General features: G+C 43.4%; 1 protein-coding gene across 2 annotated transcripts in view; it reads right to left on the bottom strand.

Annotated features, from left to right (window-relative positions):
• The window catches only part of LOC119401848 (TBC1 domain family member 15), a 66,161-nt gene that overhangs the window by 15,375 nt on the left and 33,875 nt on the right, over positions 1-16,911 (bottom strand). For both annotated transcript variants that reach the window (XM_049418405.1, XM_049418404.1), the window contains exons 5-9: positions 8,196-8,313; positions 6,951-7,154; positions 5,502-5,627; positions 4,245-4,348; positions 2,927-3,021 (exon numbers count right to left, since the gene is read on the bottom strand). In XM_049418405.1, coding sequence (XP_049274362.1) covers positions 2,927-3,021; positions 4,245-4,348; positions 5,502-5,627; positions 6,951-7,154; positions 8,196-8,313 — 647 coding nt within the window. The remainder of the gene's footprint in view (positions 1-2,926; positions 3,022-4,244; positions 4,349-5,501; positions 5,628-6,950; positions 7,155-8,195; positions 8,314-16,911) is intronic.

Below are 16,911 nucleotides of genomic sequence, written 5' to 3'. Positions count from 1 at the left end.
GAAAAGAAGCTGGACGTGAAAAGTTGCCAAACCCAGCATCTCGATGACGGCAGTAGCGGGAAATGTGGCCTGGTTCCCCGCAGTGGAAGCAAAGGGGTCGACGGTCAGCCGTGCGCCACAGGTCGGTTCTGCGAACTGGTGGTCGTCTCGCAGAATCCCGTTGCCACCAAGGCACGAGAGCGGGCGGTGGCTGGAAGGGCGCTGCCTCAGGTGAAGGCGGAGGACGACGGACCACTTCAGCATAGCTGAGCAAACGCTGCTCAGGACATGGCGCGGGCGATGTGAAGGCTTGCCGCAACTCCTGGCGCACGATTTCAGCGACAGACGCAACTGGCGGCTCGGTAGTAGGAACGCCGAGGGCCCGAAGTTCCTCACGCAGTATTTGCCGGATCATTTGTCGCAGGGAACTTTCACCAACGGCAGCGTTCTGAGCCGCAGCACTTATTGGCGTGTGGTTGGGCAGGCGGTCCAAGTGGCGGCATCGTTGCTGCAGTGCCCGCTCAATAACAGTCGCCTCCTTTATAAATTCGTCGACTGTTGTCGGCGGATTTCGTACGAGGCCCGCGAACAGCGGTTCCTTGACGCCCCGCATCAGATGACGCACCTTCTTCGACTCGGGCATGTCAGGGTCAGCTCGGCGAAACAGACGAGTCATGTCCTCTGCGAACATGGCAACGGTTTCGTTGGGCTTTTGCACGCGGGCTTCAATCAGTTGCTGTGCGTGATCCCGCCGATCCGAGCTCTGGAATGTTTCCGAGGAGCTTGTGGCGAAAATTGGCCCAAGTTTGGAAAGTGGGCTCCCGGTTCTCGTACCATGTGCGAGCGCTATTTTCCATCGCGAAATAGGCACGGCCAAGCTTCTGTTGTTCGTTCCAGCGATTCACCACAGCGACCCGTTCGAAACTGTTCGAGCCAGTCCTCGACATCCTCATACGCTTCCCCACGGAAGATTTCAGGCATCGTGAGGATGCTCAAGAGTCACCTGGGAAGGAAGGAGATCCGCTGATGTTGCAGGAGCGGCCATGCTGGGAAGAGGAGGAACAGTCGAGAACTCCGGACTTAGGCCTAGGAGACGCCGGCTGAATCGGTGGACTGGAGTCGTGACGAGAGGCTGAGTCTCCGGACTGGGGGTACGTGTCCGAATAAGGCTTTCCTGCATCAGATTGCAGGCTCCAGCACCTCCACCAGTGTCGCGACGTCAAGAGAGAGGTCGTAACGCCAAGATCGAGAGAACAGCAGGTCGGTCTTTTTATTACCGCGCGCAAGCGAGTTCCTCTTCTTTCTTAATTCTGGCTCCTGTAAAACGCGTATGAGCCTTTTCGCTGTCGTCTTCGTCTTTCTCATAGCACGCACGTGGCAATATAATTCACACCCCCAACTATAAAGTGCAGAAAAATTTGAAGAAACAAAACAAAGAATAACATATATATATCCTCGCATATTGCCATGAAACCCCCTTCTTTCCATTACTGTCAAGCAGCGCTGCGAAGCCATTTGCACAGAAATTCGTTTATAACCCAACTTTAGCTCCGAATTTTCTGTATATCTTGTGCATGTTATATGCAAGGAAATACGCTATGCAGAGCTTGACTTGGTTTTATGCCCTGATCACAGCTTGCAGAACCATGCTGAATCGACAAAACGGTGCAGTCACTACACAAATCTGTAAATGTGCTGTCATGCCTATTGCATCACTTCTGCCTACCATACTCTGATAAGCTGTTTTGGCCAAGACGAGCAAACTTAAGCCTTGACAAGCGCTGTCAAGTTGACTGTATGGTGTTGAAAGCAGTGCCACCTACACATCTGTCCACTTATTCTAGGGCACCGGCTACAAATGGTCACACTGGACCTCAGTATACATAGTTATTGTCTATACTGAACAATTCCAACATTCCCTTAGAAATCTCATGAGAAGGGTTAGCACTGTCCTATGCACACATCGTAAACATTCACAGCCACTTTCAATACGCTACATCTCATGCAGCACCATGCTGCGCCCCTTAACATGCACTTCTCGCCACAATCATGCTTTCGAATTTTTTGGAAATACTCATGCCGACGAAAGAGCACTGTTTTGGCAAGTGCTGACAAACAAGGCACTGAATCCGATGTGAACTACAGCTCATGGAGAAAAAATGAGCAAAGTGCACACTTCAATGTACAGGGAAGCATTGTATAGAAACAGACTTGCTTAGTAAGCTTTACTGCACCAATGCTAATTAATGCAGTGAAGCAAACCCACTGCAAAGGAACGTAATTCCCGGGGCCAATATGCCTCATATCGAACTTCAAATACACTCAAACCTCATTATAAAGAAGTTACACCTTACACGAAAATAAGTTCGTTATATCCGGAAATTCGTTATAAACGTATATTCTTAACACTGTATGTATTGCAAGACTATTCTTCACTTACTTCGTTATAACCAATATTTCGTTATATCGAGGTTTTAGTGTAAGTGCATCAGTTATATTACGATAGCCTTCAGATTCAATATACCTGAGTACAGCTACATCACTGTCAAATGCTGATCTTAAGTACACCTCCATTAGTTCCGCATTACAATGCTTGCAAGCTCAAAAAATAAAATAAAATAAACTCACCAACAAGTTTGCAGACATCATGCCATATTTTCTCATGTATAACCCGCACAAACATGCAGAAAACTTAAAGCTAAAGTCGCAGTGCGAGTTACACGTGCATTTTCCATGCACAAGTTGGCTTCACGACATTTTTTCACGGTAATGCAAAGAAGTTGGCTTCAGTGATAACCGAGGAACATTTTTTAAAATTTTTACTTTTATGCGGTTTTAAGTGCAATTATATGAAGGGGCGGCTTATATGCGCGAAAACACCGTAACCAGAAACACAGGGTGCCAATCATAGGCACGTAAATGCATCGGGCAGGATTCGCATGCTCACCAACAAGGTTCTTCCTTTCCCTGTAATCGGCAAATCGCGACTCCTGGTCCTCATTGATCGACTTCCACTGAAGCTTCATCCGGTAGTAGTAGTCCCTGTCAGGCAGATAGACAGAAAGAAGAACAGTGTGCCAATTACACAAATGAATGAAGAAGTACAAAGATGTCATCACTTCTGTGTAGAGCTTAGTTTCAGTTCATGTCAAACGCTTAATGCACTTAATTATCAAGCATATCAGCTACCTGTGTCTTCTACTAATAGTGTCAACTCTGTAGACACCATAGGATAGTTCGTACTAGAAGTAAGTGCAAAAATGAATGTAAATTTCAATATGTTTAGCCCATCAAATTCACCAAAATTTGCAAAGCTGCACACTGATTCACAAAGATCTTGGAAGGATTAGTGCCTGGAAACATGACACAGTTGACAACTGACCAAAAAAAAAAAAAACCAACAAATAATCAGATATGACAAAGTAAGCAAAAATCATCTCACCACTATTACAGCAACGGATATACCTTTAAGATGAATATTGGATATAACAAGCTATTTTCATTTAAGATTTGGCTTCATTATAACAATGTTCATCTGCATCATGCCTACCTTAATTTGATGAATTTCATAGACTGTGCAGCGTCGAGATGGATAATCATTTACTACGAGAGCCTTCTAGTCCTAAACCGACTCTGAGATGAACTGATGATTCCAGAGTCCCGACGCCCATGCTTAGCAATCAAATAGATGACAGCCAGTGGTGTGGTGATGGTGGCAGTTACAGTGGTCCCCCACTCATATGTCCACGTGGACATGACACTTGCGACTAGGCCCTGCGCGAATGTTTGAGTGCTTTGAATATTTAAATCTGCTTTGATGCGAATTTAAAATTTCGTACATTTCTATGTATCCAAATGAACTGCATTTTACCATGTTAACCCACCTGAAAAGGCGATTTCAATGCAGCATTAGCTGCTATGCCATGAAACCGCCTATTCAGGAGAAATCCTTACTTCCGTGAAGCCACACTCCCTGGTTAAGCGAGTGTATTACCAGAACCCCAACTAATTATTCTTTGTTTGAAAGTACGAAAGCATGTTATATGGACATACACGGGCTATGTATGTCAAGTTTTAAAACATAATGTGTTTTACCACCTACAGCTTGTATTCAAATCCTGATACTATTTAAATTTGCTTCAAAATTACTTTAGAGAAATTTTGATTTGCTTTGACTTTGCTTGGAACCAAAAAATTATACTCGCATAAGCCCACTTGCTACTGTTATCGGCCTCTTAGTGAGTACTCGTCCCATAATGCCTTACTTGAGCTTCTTCCGGAGGGCCTCTCGTTCCTTGTAGGTCGAGTCAAAGGAGTAGTATTCCAGCAAGAATGGCCACACCTCTCTCCTCAGGTCAGCAGCGATGCCCTGTCACATAGTGAGGTAGTACAAGCAAATAATGTATTTGACGGCCTGACAAGCTTTAGGGATTCAATAATGCATGAGACCTGAAAAATTTGTTCGCTAATCACGAATGCCTTTAAAAATAGAAAGAACTGAAAGAACCTAGCAGGTCCAGCTTTTCTACTTCATGTCTGTCCAAGAAGTTTGCCCCTAATGTCTCCAAGACATCCAACCTAACCTACCAAAACCAATAATTCCCAAGTGTGACGCTAAAAGATGTTGCGCATTGACGATTTTATACTTGTTCCATTGACTGTGTCAAATTATCTTTCATTTTCTTTCCATAAATTTATTTTCTGCACTTATGCTTCTGTTGACTTAGCTATTACTGAAACAACTGTTGTAACAATGTTCTGTGGTGTTGTCTTGTTTATATTGCAACATGCTTCCGATCTAGCTTATCGGGATAAAAAAAATGATTTCTGCTTGTGTTTCCTGTAATAGCAGCCCCTTGATGTATAGTGCCTCTGTTGCAGCCATTAAATCTCCAATTCAATGAAACTTTAGATCGCACAGAAGGCCTCAATTCAGGTAGACGGCTTGCCTGCATACAAGATTTGGTGTTTGAAATACTAGTTGAAGCACAGGAATAAATTTCGAAAACAGACAATTTTATTACCGAAACTAAAGAATTCACCATTAACATTTGCCGGGCAAGACCTACAATGCATGGATACTCTGTATGACCTCGGAGATAAGAAGATAAGAAGGCATCCCTGAATCTTGGAGGCGGCATGCTGGGTCACACATACCAGCAACAACCACGAGCTGTGTGTGTTGTCACCTTAGGTGCTGTTTAAAGGCTGCCAACAAGAAAGCTACACAAATACGAGTCCTGCAGCTTTGCCAAGATTCCCTACTGAAACATCCCGTATACCATTCCAATAATTCCGCACGTTTCCTTATGGAAACCATGCATTTTTATATATATTTCATATATTTCCGTAATATTACAGAAACATAAGGAATTATTGGAACATTATCTTGAACATTTCAGTAAGATTGTTTATGTGGTATGTACCACTCGTAAAAATTTTACCAAATTAGAACTCCACTGCAGTTGCTCTTTTAGAAAGGTGAATTAACTGGTGATGACAACACCCGCTTGGTAACTCACCCCTCGAAAGATGCGCTCCCTGAGGCTGGCCTCGTTGAGAATGCGTCCCTCTGGATCGTGCGCCATGGCCCACTCCTCGTGACAGAGCGGTGTGCCACGTTTCACCTCGGTGCGCTTGGGCAGAGTCTGTTTGCAGCCTTCGTAATTAGTAGCGTGCACGGCAATTGCAGCCACAAGATAAACGAACAATAATGCTGTGCACTAATGGTTCCAAAAAAAGAACAGACTAAAGGGCCAATTGCATGAGAAATCAACTCCAATATGGTAGAAACTTAGGCTCAATGTGACCTGAAAGTTTCTTACGTTGTCTATATTATGTTCCACCTTTTACTCTTCTATATTCCCTTCAGGGGGTGAATTATAATAATGTCGATAGTCTGCGAATGTGTTGAATTTACGTAACATTATTCCAAGGCACTCAATATTAAATTTTAGGAGAAAAAAGGATGTACTATGTTCTTTCGCGCAAGTTTCAGTAATTAATTGTAATTAGCATTCAATTAAAGATACAATTTATTCCGAAGCCAATCATGCTCCATCTTCGCACAAAAAGAATCAAATCTTAGGGTCGTAATGCATGTGCACATTGTTATTGGTTGCATTTTGGGCAAACAAAAATGATACTTTTGACTCTGCTCCTCGAATATGGTGCGTCGAACAACCCACTGAACAACTGATTGAACATGATGCCTCCACAAGAGTGATCAGCCACACTCATACACGGTGAATCGAAGTCAAGTCACATTGTCTGTGCAAGAGGTTGAATTCATCTAATGCACAATATATTTTGCTCTTTTTTTGGCCTCTAGTTGAGAGAACTGGCAAAAACAAGTTGCATCCAAATACTACGTGAACACTGCACCTGAAGGAGATAAACTTCCTTTTTTCTCTTGTTAAAGGGTCACTAAAGTGAAACAATGAATCGATTTAGACTGATAAATTGTACTCTAGGAACTCTAATCTCGTTAATTTCACCATAATAAGTTTATAATAGAGCAGAAGGTAAAGGTCAAAGTTCCATTTTCAAATTTCGTGCCGTAATCTCCATGCATGACAATACGGATTTCAAAGTGTATTTGTCGTATTTTAGTGACATTGGCTCAACGAAATTTCCTGAAACTTGGTGTGTTAGGTCTACGGCCCCCTCAGAGGTCAATGTACTTCATTTTTACCACTTACGAACTACGTAGGCCCTAGTAAGCGCCGTCAAAATCTATGACATCACAGTGATAGGTGCGGGAATTTCAAGGTGGCACGCACATTTTCTTTTTGCTCGTTTTCTCACTTACCAAACGCCTTCTCGCGGCAGGTGTGGCGATTTTGGTATTGTGAAAGAGTAACGCAGTAATATGAAAGAAATCGTTCTTCTCTTTAGTGTCCCTTTAATGAGGCTTCTAATGCTTGGAAAATAATATATCAATAAAGACAACGTCTATAAGTAAGACTCACCCTGATGACCACCTCGAAGCCGGGCTCCTCGCTGTGGGCACTGATCTCAAGACCAGTCAGGCTGTCGGGCTGCTGCTCCTCAAAATATCCATAACCAAGCCGGTACTCGTCACCTGGCAAACCCGAGGCGGTGCCGGTGACGTAGTTGGCCACTTTGGCAAAGCCGTCCCACGTCGCGTCCCAGGTTGGATTCACCAAAAACTTCTGCACGATAAAGTCTTAAGTTGTGAAGCTTACCCACAAAGCACTCAACAAAGAGCACAGTAAAAGCCAGGTTCTTTTCAGCTGTCATGATGGTGTACAATAATAAAAATACATAGTAACTGCTGAGGCTGTTAGGCCCCAGAACCACGATATGATTATGAGGGACACCGTGATGGAGGACTCTGGAAGTTTTGACCACCTGGGGTTCTTTAATGTGCACCTAGATATATGTACACAGGCCTCTGGCATTTTGGCTCCATCGAAATGCGGCCGCTGCGGCCGGGATTTGATCCTGCAACCTTCGGGTCAGTGGTTGAGCACCATACCCACTAGACCACCGCGGCGGGTATGTTGGCGTATGGCCTGTGAATTCCACACAGACTGCCACACGAATGAATCAAACGGTCATAAGAGACATCAATCCTAAATGTGCGTTCAGAGCTAAGGTCCTGAAAATAAAACTCTTATTTCAAGTCAGGAAGGTTACCAGTTGAATGGAACAAAACTTAATGCTAACCAAAGAGGAAGGCAAGAAAGAAAATCTAGGTCGCCGAGGCACAAGACAGTTTGATGGTATTCCCCAGGTCACAGAGAAACGTGTCACTGAGCTTAAAGAATTTGCACTAAATAGAATTCAATGGCATTCTTGTATTCACTGCATCACCAAAAGTCATCAGTGACTTGACAGTACAACAACAGGCACGTAGCAGTTAATTTTAACAGCAGAGCTGTTCTAAGTCGAACCTGCTCTGTCTGCATGTCTGTCTGGTGTCACGCAGGAGCAGGTTCCCCAGCTCACCACTAGGGGTGCTCATGAATGATGATAATAATGATGATGATGAACGTGACCTCGCTAGTTAATCACACACACTCACGTGCTTATAGCTTTGATGTTGAACGGTTTTCGCAGCGCGGAACTGGATGAACTTTTGCTACACGACTAACAAGTTGCTAGTCCGCCCCCGTGTGTGCAAAAAGCTCTTCCTCTTGTCCATATCTTTTGCAACACTTTACTAATCCTAACACACATGAGCAACTCACTCGAATCACGTCGTACCGTGAAGACGACTCGGGATATAGGTCCAGCTGGTCAAATGACTTGTGGAGTGCCTCGACTGCTGGCATCTGGACCAGGTAGAGGAGTGGGTCCTTCCGCGACCTGTTTGTAAGCACAAATCAATACATTATGTCTGATGTGTCAGCTGACTTCATTACCACGATAATAACACTTGGTTGGGTCAGGTTTATCGTAGGAAAGGTCAGGCTGCAAGAAAAGAGAAATGGGCAAAACTTATGTTGTGCCTACTTGCACAACACTACGTGCCTTCCTCCACGATCAATGCCTACTGGTGTCTATGTTGTTCGTTTATCTTCTCCTGTGTTCATCACTGACACTGCGCTAAGTAGACACTACACAGACCACGAAACCAAAAAACAGAAAGACAGGTCATTGAGCTCAAACTACGTTTTCATCTACTGTTTCTTGGTTTCTTGATCTGCGTAGTGTCCACATAGTAGGACTGAAATTTGGGTGAGTTTGTCTTTTGTGCTACTTGTTCAATTGAATGTCTCCTTAGTGCCATTTCAACAATGAACGAAAACCAACCAGCCCGCCTTGTTGTTTTACTCGTTCTCTTGTGTCTGTGTCAGCAAGGCTAACCTTTTCTGCGATAGATTCCTATCAACTAGCTCAACTTTCCATTGAAAAGGCGGCATGTAAGATTCTGGACAGAGAATAGTAATGATCAATGTTAGCATGAGCACATATAACTTACTTTTGATCTGTGTCTGAGACAACATAAATACTATCTTTTAGGTGGAGATAAGTTAAGAGCTCCAGAAACTCAGGATCTGGTGTTTGAGACAACATATTGTCACGGGGTCGTGATGTCGACGAAGGCAGCAGTTGGCTTTCGTCGTCGATACAAAGAAAGGAGCGTGTGGCAATATACATGTTTGCAGAGTTACACCGGGAGCTCGGGATACTTGGGCATGTATCACAGCAAGATGGGTGCACGTCTTAACCGAGGTTTCTGTATTCCCGTCAGTGTTTTTCATTTTCTTCGACAATTCTTGTTTTTAGTACCATAACTGCACTTGTAAGCGCTCTTTAAGCTTGAACAGTCGAAGAACTTCTACTCGTTCTTCGATACTTTGTTTTACACTGAATGCGTCAAATTAATTCTGTGCAAGCTTGCAATGTACAGAATGGACTATGAAAGGGGAGAACTGTCATCCACACATTCGTAGCGTAACATTAGAAAGGAAATTTGTACACACTTCTTGGAAAAAAAAGCTTCCTAGCTGTCGATAAGCTTGTCCTGGTCATATTAAGCTGAAGTTAACGTTTGCAGACTTTGAAGGTCTCATCAGCCTCCTCTATCTCATGCAAAACCATCACTGCTTAATGTCATCGGCACAGAACTTTATTTTAGATTTTAGAATAAAGTGTTGGCTCAGCAATTGCTTAACGTTTAGATCAAGGTGTTAACTGACCCCACCTAACCTAAACCAATAGTTAAAAAGACAATCTGTTGTTGTGCAAGAGTTCTTATGGGGACAGTCTCAATTAAAGTAACTGTATCAGTACAAAAAGAAATAAAAATCTGTCAAATGAAGACACATTTCAGATGCATATCTACACATAGAAAAAGAAGGAATGATTGTGATCCAACTGAGAGAATCAACAAGCCATAAAGAAAACCCATACAGATCTTTCAGAAAGATTTAGCAAAAGAAAAATTTATCCTGGTCTTGGCATTGCAGCTACAATGTAAAAAGTTCAAAGGCAGTAGTTCCAACATCCGAACTAGCAGGATGATGTGTCACTGAAAAAGGCCAAATTATTTGAGAACTTGCTGTGAAACGTGGCATATTAAAGGGGTACTGACACAAAAATTTTGGCCTCGCGTTTTTTTGCTGCAATGTGTTGCTGGGGGCCTGTTAGTCGTAACACGGCACATCGTTTGCTGCAGCGCACGACAGATAATTAATTACAGGCTCCTCATTACCGACCAGTGTCAGTTTCGGTTTCAAAAACGACAAGCCTCCGGGTGCAACTATCACCACCTAGCGGCCGCAGCGCTCGATCACATCAGCACACAGAAGTGTGACGCACTTCCGCGCTGTTCGCGTCGTCTCCTCGCATTCGCACGCTTGCCGCACGTGCTGCGCGATGTCGTCGCCATCATCGTCCTTGTTATCGTCGTCCTCCTCATCGTCGTCTGTTGGCGACGATTTCCTTGAGACACCAACAGCGCAGCGGTGAGCGCGTCAAAACAAAAATGGCGGCTACGACGTCATCACAACTTGTTGTACCGGCTACAACGGTTACGTAGGGGAAGTAGGGGAGTCATCTCGGGTCACCTCCAAGGGTGTCAATGCAATAGGTGCGCCCCATAATGCTGGATCGCACATGCGAACTTCAATACTCATATAAAATACCTTCCAAGCTTTATTCGCTGTCGATATTTCGCAGATGGTACACGCACGTACACGGAAATCGATCCAGCAGGCTATCTCGGCCGCGAAATTTTGTGTCAGTACCCCTTTAATATTGCAGGTATCTTTAACATCAGAGTAATATTTCCAGAATGGAAAGCTTGCCCACATACAAGTGTGTCAACATACATGTCCAAGGTGTATTTTCCTAGAAAACATTTCTTTGCAGGAGCCATAACACTTACCAACTACACCCTAAGAACAGTTTACACCCTTTGGGGAGTCTTTGTTCTGCAATGCAGTCATCTGGCTTGCTTGTGTTTACTTTCTTTAAAACTCAGCACTCACCACTTTCCCATCAAGAATGCCATGCAACGTTGACAGCGCACATGCTGTTCATGACTTGGAAGTACTGGGCGCACACCAATAACACAAGGAAAGGCACGTGATATAGAGGATGCTTGTTGTTGTACGACAAAAATACACTCCAAATACACCCTTTCTTTTGAGAGTGTAAGCAATGACAAGCGTACTTAACATTCTGACATGGGTGAAGCTTTCTTTTTTCTTTTTTCACAAGCTGTCTATATATGTAGATTTTCACTTCACACTTAAAAAAAATTTTTTTCACAATAAATTTTTAATTGATGGTCAGCATTTTCCTTGCATCGACTGCCTTTTTTTGCCTTCATCATGTTTCACATTTTGAACTTGAATGGCTAACTTGACCATTCTTTTCTGCACAGGTCACTAGTAACTTGAGCACAAATGTCACGTATGATGTCATACCACCACTAAAATTTTAATGAAAGACTCCGCTTGGCATTGCATAAATATCACTATGTCGCTCGTGTCAGTAGTTGTTAGCCAATGTTACTGGGGGGACAGTAACATACACCACGCTGCTTAACGGTTCTCACTATGTACTTTGCCAGCATCACTACCACCAGAACCAGAGTCGACAGCTACCTACGTGCCACTCTACCAATGATGCCATACGTGACGCTTCTGCTCAGGATACTCAATTTTGCATGTTACGGCGACTGCAAGTTCCGCTGCTGCGCTCCTTAGGGCATGAAAACGCCCTGCAACACCTCGTCGCCTGTACCAGTGGCCAACACCCCACCAAGGCCTGCTCAGACCAGCTTGCCCCCTCTGCCTACCACTGCTGTGGAAGAAGAAGTGTAGTTTAAGAGAGCGTCAAGATGAGTTCGTTAGAGTGAATCCACAGACAAAAAGGGTGCTAAAGGCATGGGCAGGTAAACACGGAAGAAGAACCACTGATTGCCAACAGAAGCACTCTTTTCTTCTAAGGAAGTACAGGCCGAGATGATATCACAGCGCTGTCCATGCTTGTTACTGACGACGTAGTTTACTTCACTGCACAGCTCCAAGATGGTGGTGTCCTGTGCTTCCGTACCCTAAAAAGCGCTGTAGTGGAACTTCCAATTGCTGTCACACGTAGGAGAGTGACGTGACCCAAGCAGAAATGTCAAGTATGATGTCACCATCAGCCTGACTATGCGCACTACAGGGCAAAGGCCTCCCCCATGTTTTGCCAATCAACCCAGCGCTGTGCTTGCTGCGGTCATGTTATCCCCGCAAACTTCTCGTAATCTCGTCTGCCCGCCTAACATTCTCCCTCCTCCTTGCATGCTTGCCTTCTCTCAGAATCCAGTCTCTGTTAATGACCAGCGGTTATCTTGCCTACGCACTACATGCCTTGCCCACACCCATTTCTTCTTGATTTCCTAAACACCCATTTGTTCCCCGACGCAATCTGCTTTTTTTTTTGTCCCTTAAGGTTATAGCTATCGTTTTCCTTTCAATGGCTGACTGCATTGTCCTCAATTTAAGTTGAACCCTCCTCGTAATCCTTCAGGTTTCTGCTCCAAAGGCAAGTACCAGTAAGATGCAGCTGTCATATACCTTTCTCTTGATGTCATACCACTGCTAAAATTTGAATGAAAAGGAAAGGTTCTGCCTGGCATTGCATAAGTATCGCCATTTTGCCAGTGTCACGGGGTGGCTATCAAGGACCAGTAACCTACACTGTGCCATTTCGTGGCCCTATTCTGCCAGCACCACTATTGCCAGAATCAAGTCGACAACGACATGACGCTCCACCAAGGATCATGCGCAACGTTTATGCTCGGAATGTGCGACTCTTCGCAATGCAACAGCGATCGCAAGTTCTGCTACTGCGCCCTTTACGATATGGAACTGCGCGACAGCGCCACCTCTATGAAGAGCACAAGTTAAGGAAGTATACCTGGTGCTGGCATGCAATAACCAGGCATGCGACAGTGGGCTAATGTTTAGTATGACCGGCTGCTGTGTTGTTCAAGGACAAAAGTGTCCGGAGTTCGATTCCTTAGGAAGAACCTAAGAAGGTTTGCAAATAAAGTCTAGCTTCAACACAAGCCTAAATGATGGAAGTTGAGCAATCATAGAAGGCCTAGCAGATTAAAATTTTTTTCCATGACATCTGTTATTCTAAAACGAGCATAAACCGTGAACACTATATCCAGGCACCACGCTATATATCAAAGCAATTGGACCACTGCATGAAGGTCGGAGATTTTTGTTCCGGAGGTGACGCCTCGCGTTGTTTCTTTGTTAGCATTTTGAGACTGGAACAGTTTACCACCAAGCCTTGTCTACATCACAAGTTATGTTTTTTCCACACATTGAAATAATTTGTTCATGTGCCTACTAAAGTATGTAGCCTCCCTGTTGTAATGCCCTTTGGGGCAATTCAGGTAACTAATGAATGATTGAATACATATACATATAAATGTCACAGTGGGGCAAACAGACAAGAATATATGGGGTCCTGATACCAAGTGCTAGTGCATAAAGTGCCACAAGTTCTTGCAATACCTTCAAAGCATAGCCTTGTCCCTAGTAGCACCAATTGCTAATGCTTTCAGACGCCACCTATGAAGAACTGTCTGTAAATGTGACAAATCGATACAACATTATTTCAAGGCACTCGATATTCTATTGCAACAAAAATATTGTCATAATATGTTAATTTGTGTGTATTATAGTAACTAATCCTAATTAAGTTGAAATTAAATATCTATTTGTCCTGAAGTCATTGACGCTCTGTTTTGGCATAAATAGAATGAAATCTCGGGCTAGAATACAGTACAAGTTCATTTTTGGTCATGTCCATTTTGAGCAAAAAATTATACTTTTCACATGGCTCGCAGGAAGCAGCACGTCGAACGACTCGTCAAACAACGTAGTGCCTTCAGCTAAGCAATTATATGTAACAGTACACTGCAAAAAGAAGTTAAATGAAGACAAATTTATTATGCAGAAGGTTAATTCATCCAAAGCTCTATATATCTCGCTCTTTTTTAGCCCCTGGTTGATACAAATAGCAAAAACAAGTGGTGTACACAATTGTGTACATAGCTTTTCAAAGGGTTCATGCAACGTTGCCGCAATGTTATGGTAACAATGTGTGTTGCTAGGGGGCTTGCATCTTCTCACAAAGACACAGCGACAAACGTGCAGTCACTTCATTGTATAAATAATAAGACCACATCACACAAGACTCGAGTGATAATGACGTTTTTTAATGTGTAGATATAAACAAGAAGGCAATGCCCACATCATAGCAGCAATGTTCAAAGGCACCATTAAAAAAAAAAAAAAAATGCTACACACATTTGGAAACACAAATACTACACTAACAAAAGGACAAGTAAGATGAGAAATGTGATGAGTAAAGAATAAAAAAAAAGAATACAGAAGGGGTGTTCAGAATTTGTCCACATTTTTTTACATGCGATCAATGTGTAACATGTGCATGGTGAGTCAATATTTCTTTTAGTTCACAGCCATAAAAACAAACCAGACACATCCAACAAACATGCTTGCAGCTCCAAGCACTAAAAAATGGTAAGGCAACACGTGCCTTTTTTTAATGCTAAAAAAATGTTTTTGACAGTTCTTTTTAGAGCAGAGCAACCAGCACCTCTTAACATTTTAAGTAAGCGTTTTGATGAGGTAGTTAATTATCTTACGATGAAGCACTTTCAAGGTACAACAAAAAAAATTTCATTACAAGGTTGTGCGGCAGGCTATCCCCGTCAGATATGGAGCCAAAGGTTACAATAAAAAAAAAACTTAACAAGAAAACTTTGTGTAAAGACATTACATTTACCGGCTCTGTTTCACAAGCAATCGCACCGACGATTTGATACTAGACCGTCATTTCTGAAATCACTGGTTGTTGACACAGAAAATGTGGACTTTAACAAAGCTTGTAAAACAGGCCACTCAACAAGATACCAACATCACAATTTGACGATGCCCTCCATCCAGATCCAAGATACGATACCTCGAAAATCTGTTTGCAATTACAGTGACAATTAAACAAACGAAGAAACCATGAGTTGCTGGATAAATCACCAATGCTGTGCTTCAAGGGTTCTTGCAGCCAGCGTCAAAGTTTACAAAATATGGAATCTGAGAAAACAGATTTCACAAGAGCTACGTCACCATGGACGGCAAATTCTTGCAACACTAAGCGATTTGCGATTTCGTTGCCAAGCTGTATGTCGAGGCAACGAGACTATTTAGCTCTTTCTCAAATAACCCTGTTCGTACACCTTTGACCTCGACTGTAGACGCATGAGAACATTCACACTGCTCCAAGTATCCAAATCAGGAACATATCGCTTACAACCAAGAGACCTTGCTAGTCATTGAACACCACTGTATTCAAAGTTGTTCATCACTGAAATGAACACTCCAAACCAACCTTCAGTGGTGGTCCAGCCAGTGTAGGATTTGGAGCAACTTTTGGAGCGGGAAAAGGGTAGCTTTGGAGCAGACTTGGAGCAAAAGGAACTGTGTTTCGGCGCAGGCTTGGAGCAAACAAAATGGAGTTTGGGATCATTTGGAGCAGTACAGGCGTGGCCAACAGGGCCACATAACAATACGCATAGTGATTAGCGAAATAAACGCACCTGTCTATATATTATCGCCAGTTCCTCATCTATAGAGATGGGCTTTCAGACAAAAAGAAAACGCGTAACTGTCAACAACACGCTACAGGTTAAACGCACGCATGGCGCAGCCAATACATTGGTTAGGCTCAATATAATAAAAAAAGAGTGCATCGGTGAACGGAGCAAGACAGGAGAACATCTGCGGCAATATGGAAGAGCTGCTTGGTGCCAGACCAAGAATATTTTGAATCAGAAACTCTCCACTGCCATGCAAGCAGGCGGAATAGGGAACTTTAGCGCAGTTGGCGCAAGATGCACTTGAATGGGAGCAGTTAAGCGCACAGAGAGAAGATTGTAAGAAAATGGTGCAAATAGCACAGTTGGACCACCACTGAACCTTAGTTTTTTATGAGCATTCAGTATGAGAAAGTGCTGCAAAACAAATTGTGTGAAGCAGTCGGGAAGGTGTATGTAAAAAATACAGAAAGAGGAGGTGCATAGGAACAAACATATATGAACTTGATGTCGTGTTATATCAAGAGGAAAAGAAGGATGGGCAGTTAATACACTACATTAACTTTGCATAGTGACTCTAGCCAAGGGCCTCAAAACACCTGTACGTCTACAGTAAACCATTTTAAACAACTCTCTCAGACTTTTAGCCTCACCTAATTATGATGGCTTTGTTCCTCAATACGGAGCAGCTTGGAAGCAGAAGACCTCAAAATGGAGGCCACAGCTCGAAACACGTTAGTTGAGACCCGAGTCAAACAATACGAGTGAGACCCAAGGCCTCAACCATCATCAATCAGCACAAACTGACTGTAGGCCTCGAGCATCATTGGGTCAGACTGACCCGAGGTCTCAACTATGATTGGGTCAGTGACCCGAGGCCTCAACCATCATCCGGTCAGACTGACCCAAGGCCACAATCATGATTGAGTCAGACTGACCCCGAGGCCTCAGCATCAAACAGAGATAGGAACACTTGCAATTTCCACGCACACAAAACAGGTGCTTACACAGCTGGGAACAGAAACAATAAACAAAGATGGTGAGCAAAAATAAAAGACCGCAGAGGCTCGTTGTAACAGACAAGGGCTAAAACTGGTATACAATGAAGAAAAGAAAAATTGGTAAACGAGTGCTAGCAGTACAAAAAAAATTTTTCTTTTTATGAAATCTGAAAGGAGCAACTAGCCATGACGGATATCATGTACAATGTTTCACTAGTTGCCGCCCTTTGTGCATCGCAGCGTCGGCAACACTGAAGTCAAGCCGTAAGTGTGGAAACTCTCATGTGTACACTGCAAAGCAGCACGCTCTATGGAAAAAATATGAGAACG

The sequence above is a fragment of the Rhipicephalus sanguineus genome, chromosome 8 (assembly GCF_013339695.2).
Source record: "Rhipicephalus sanguineus isolate Rsan-2018 chromosome 8, BIME_Rsan_1.4, whole genome shotgun sequence".
In the NCBI taxonomy this organism is placed as follows: domain Eukaryota; kingdom Metazoa; phylum Arthropoda; class Arachnida; order Ixodida; family Ixodidae; genus Rhipicephalus; species Rhipicephalus sanguineus.
The sequence above is the reverse complement of the archived record's forward strand: the minus strand, read 5'-3'. Positions and strand labels throughout refer to the sequence as shown.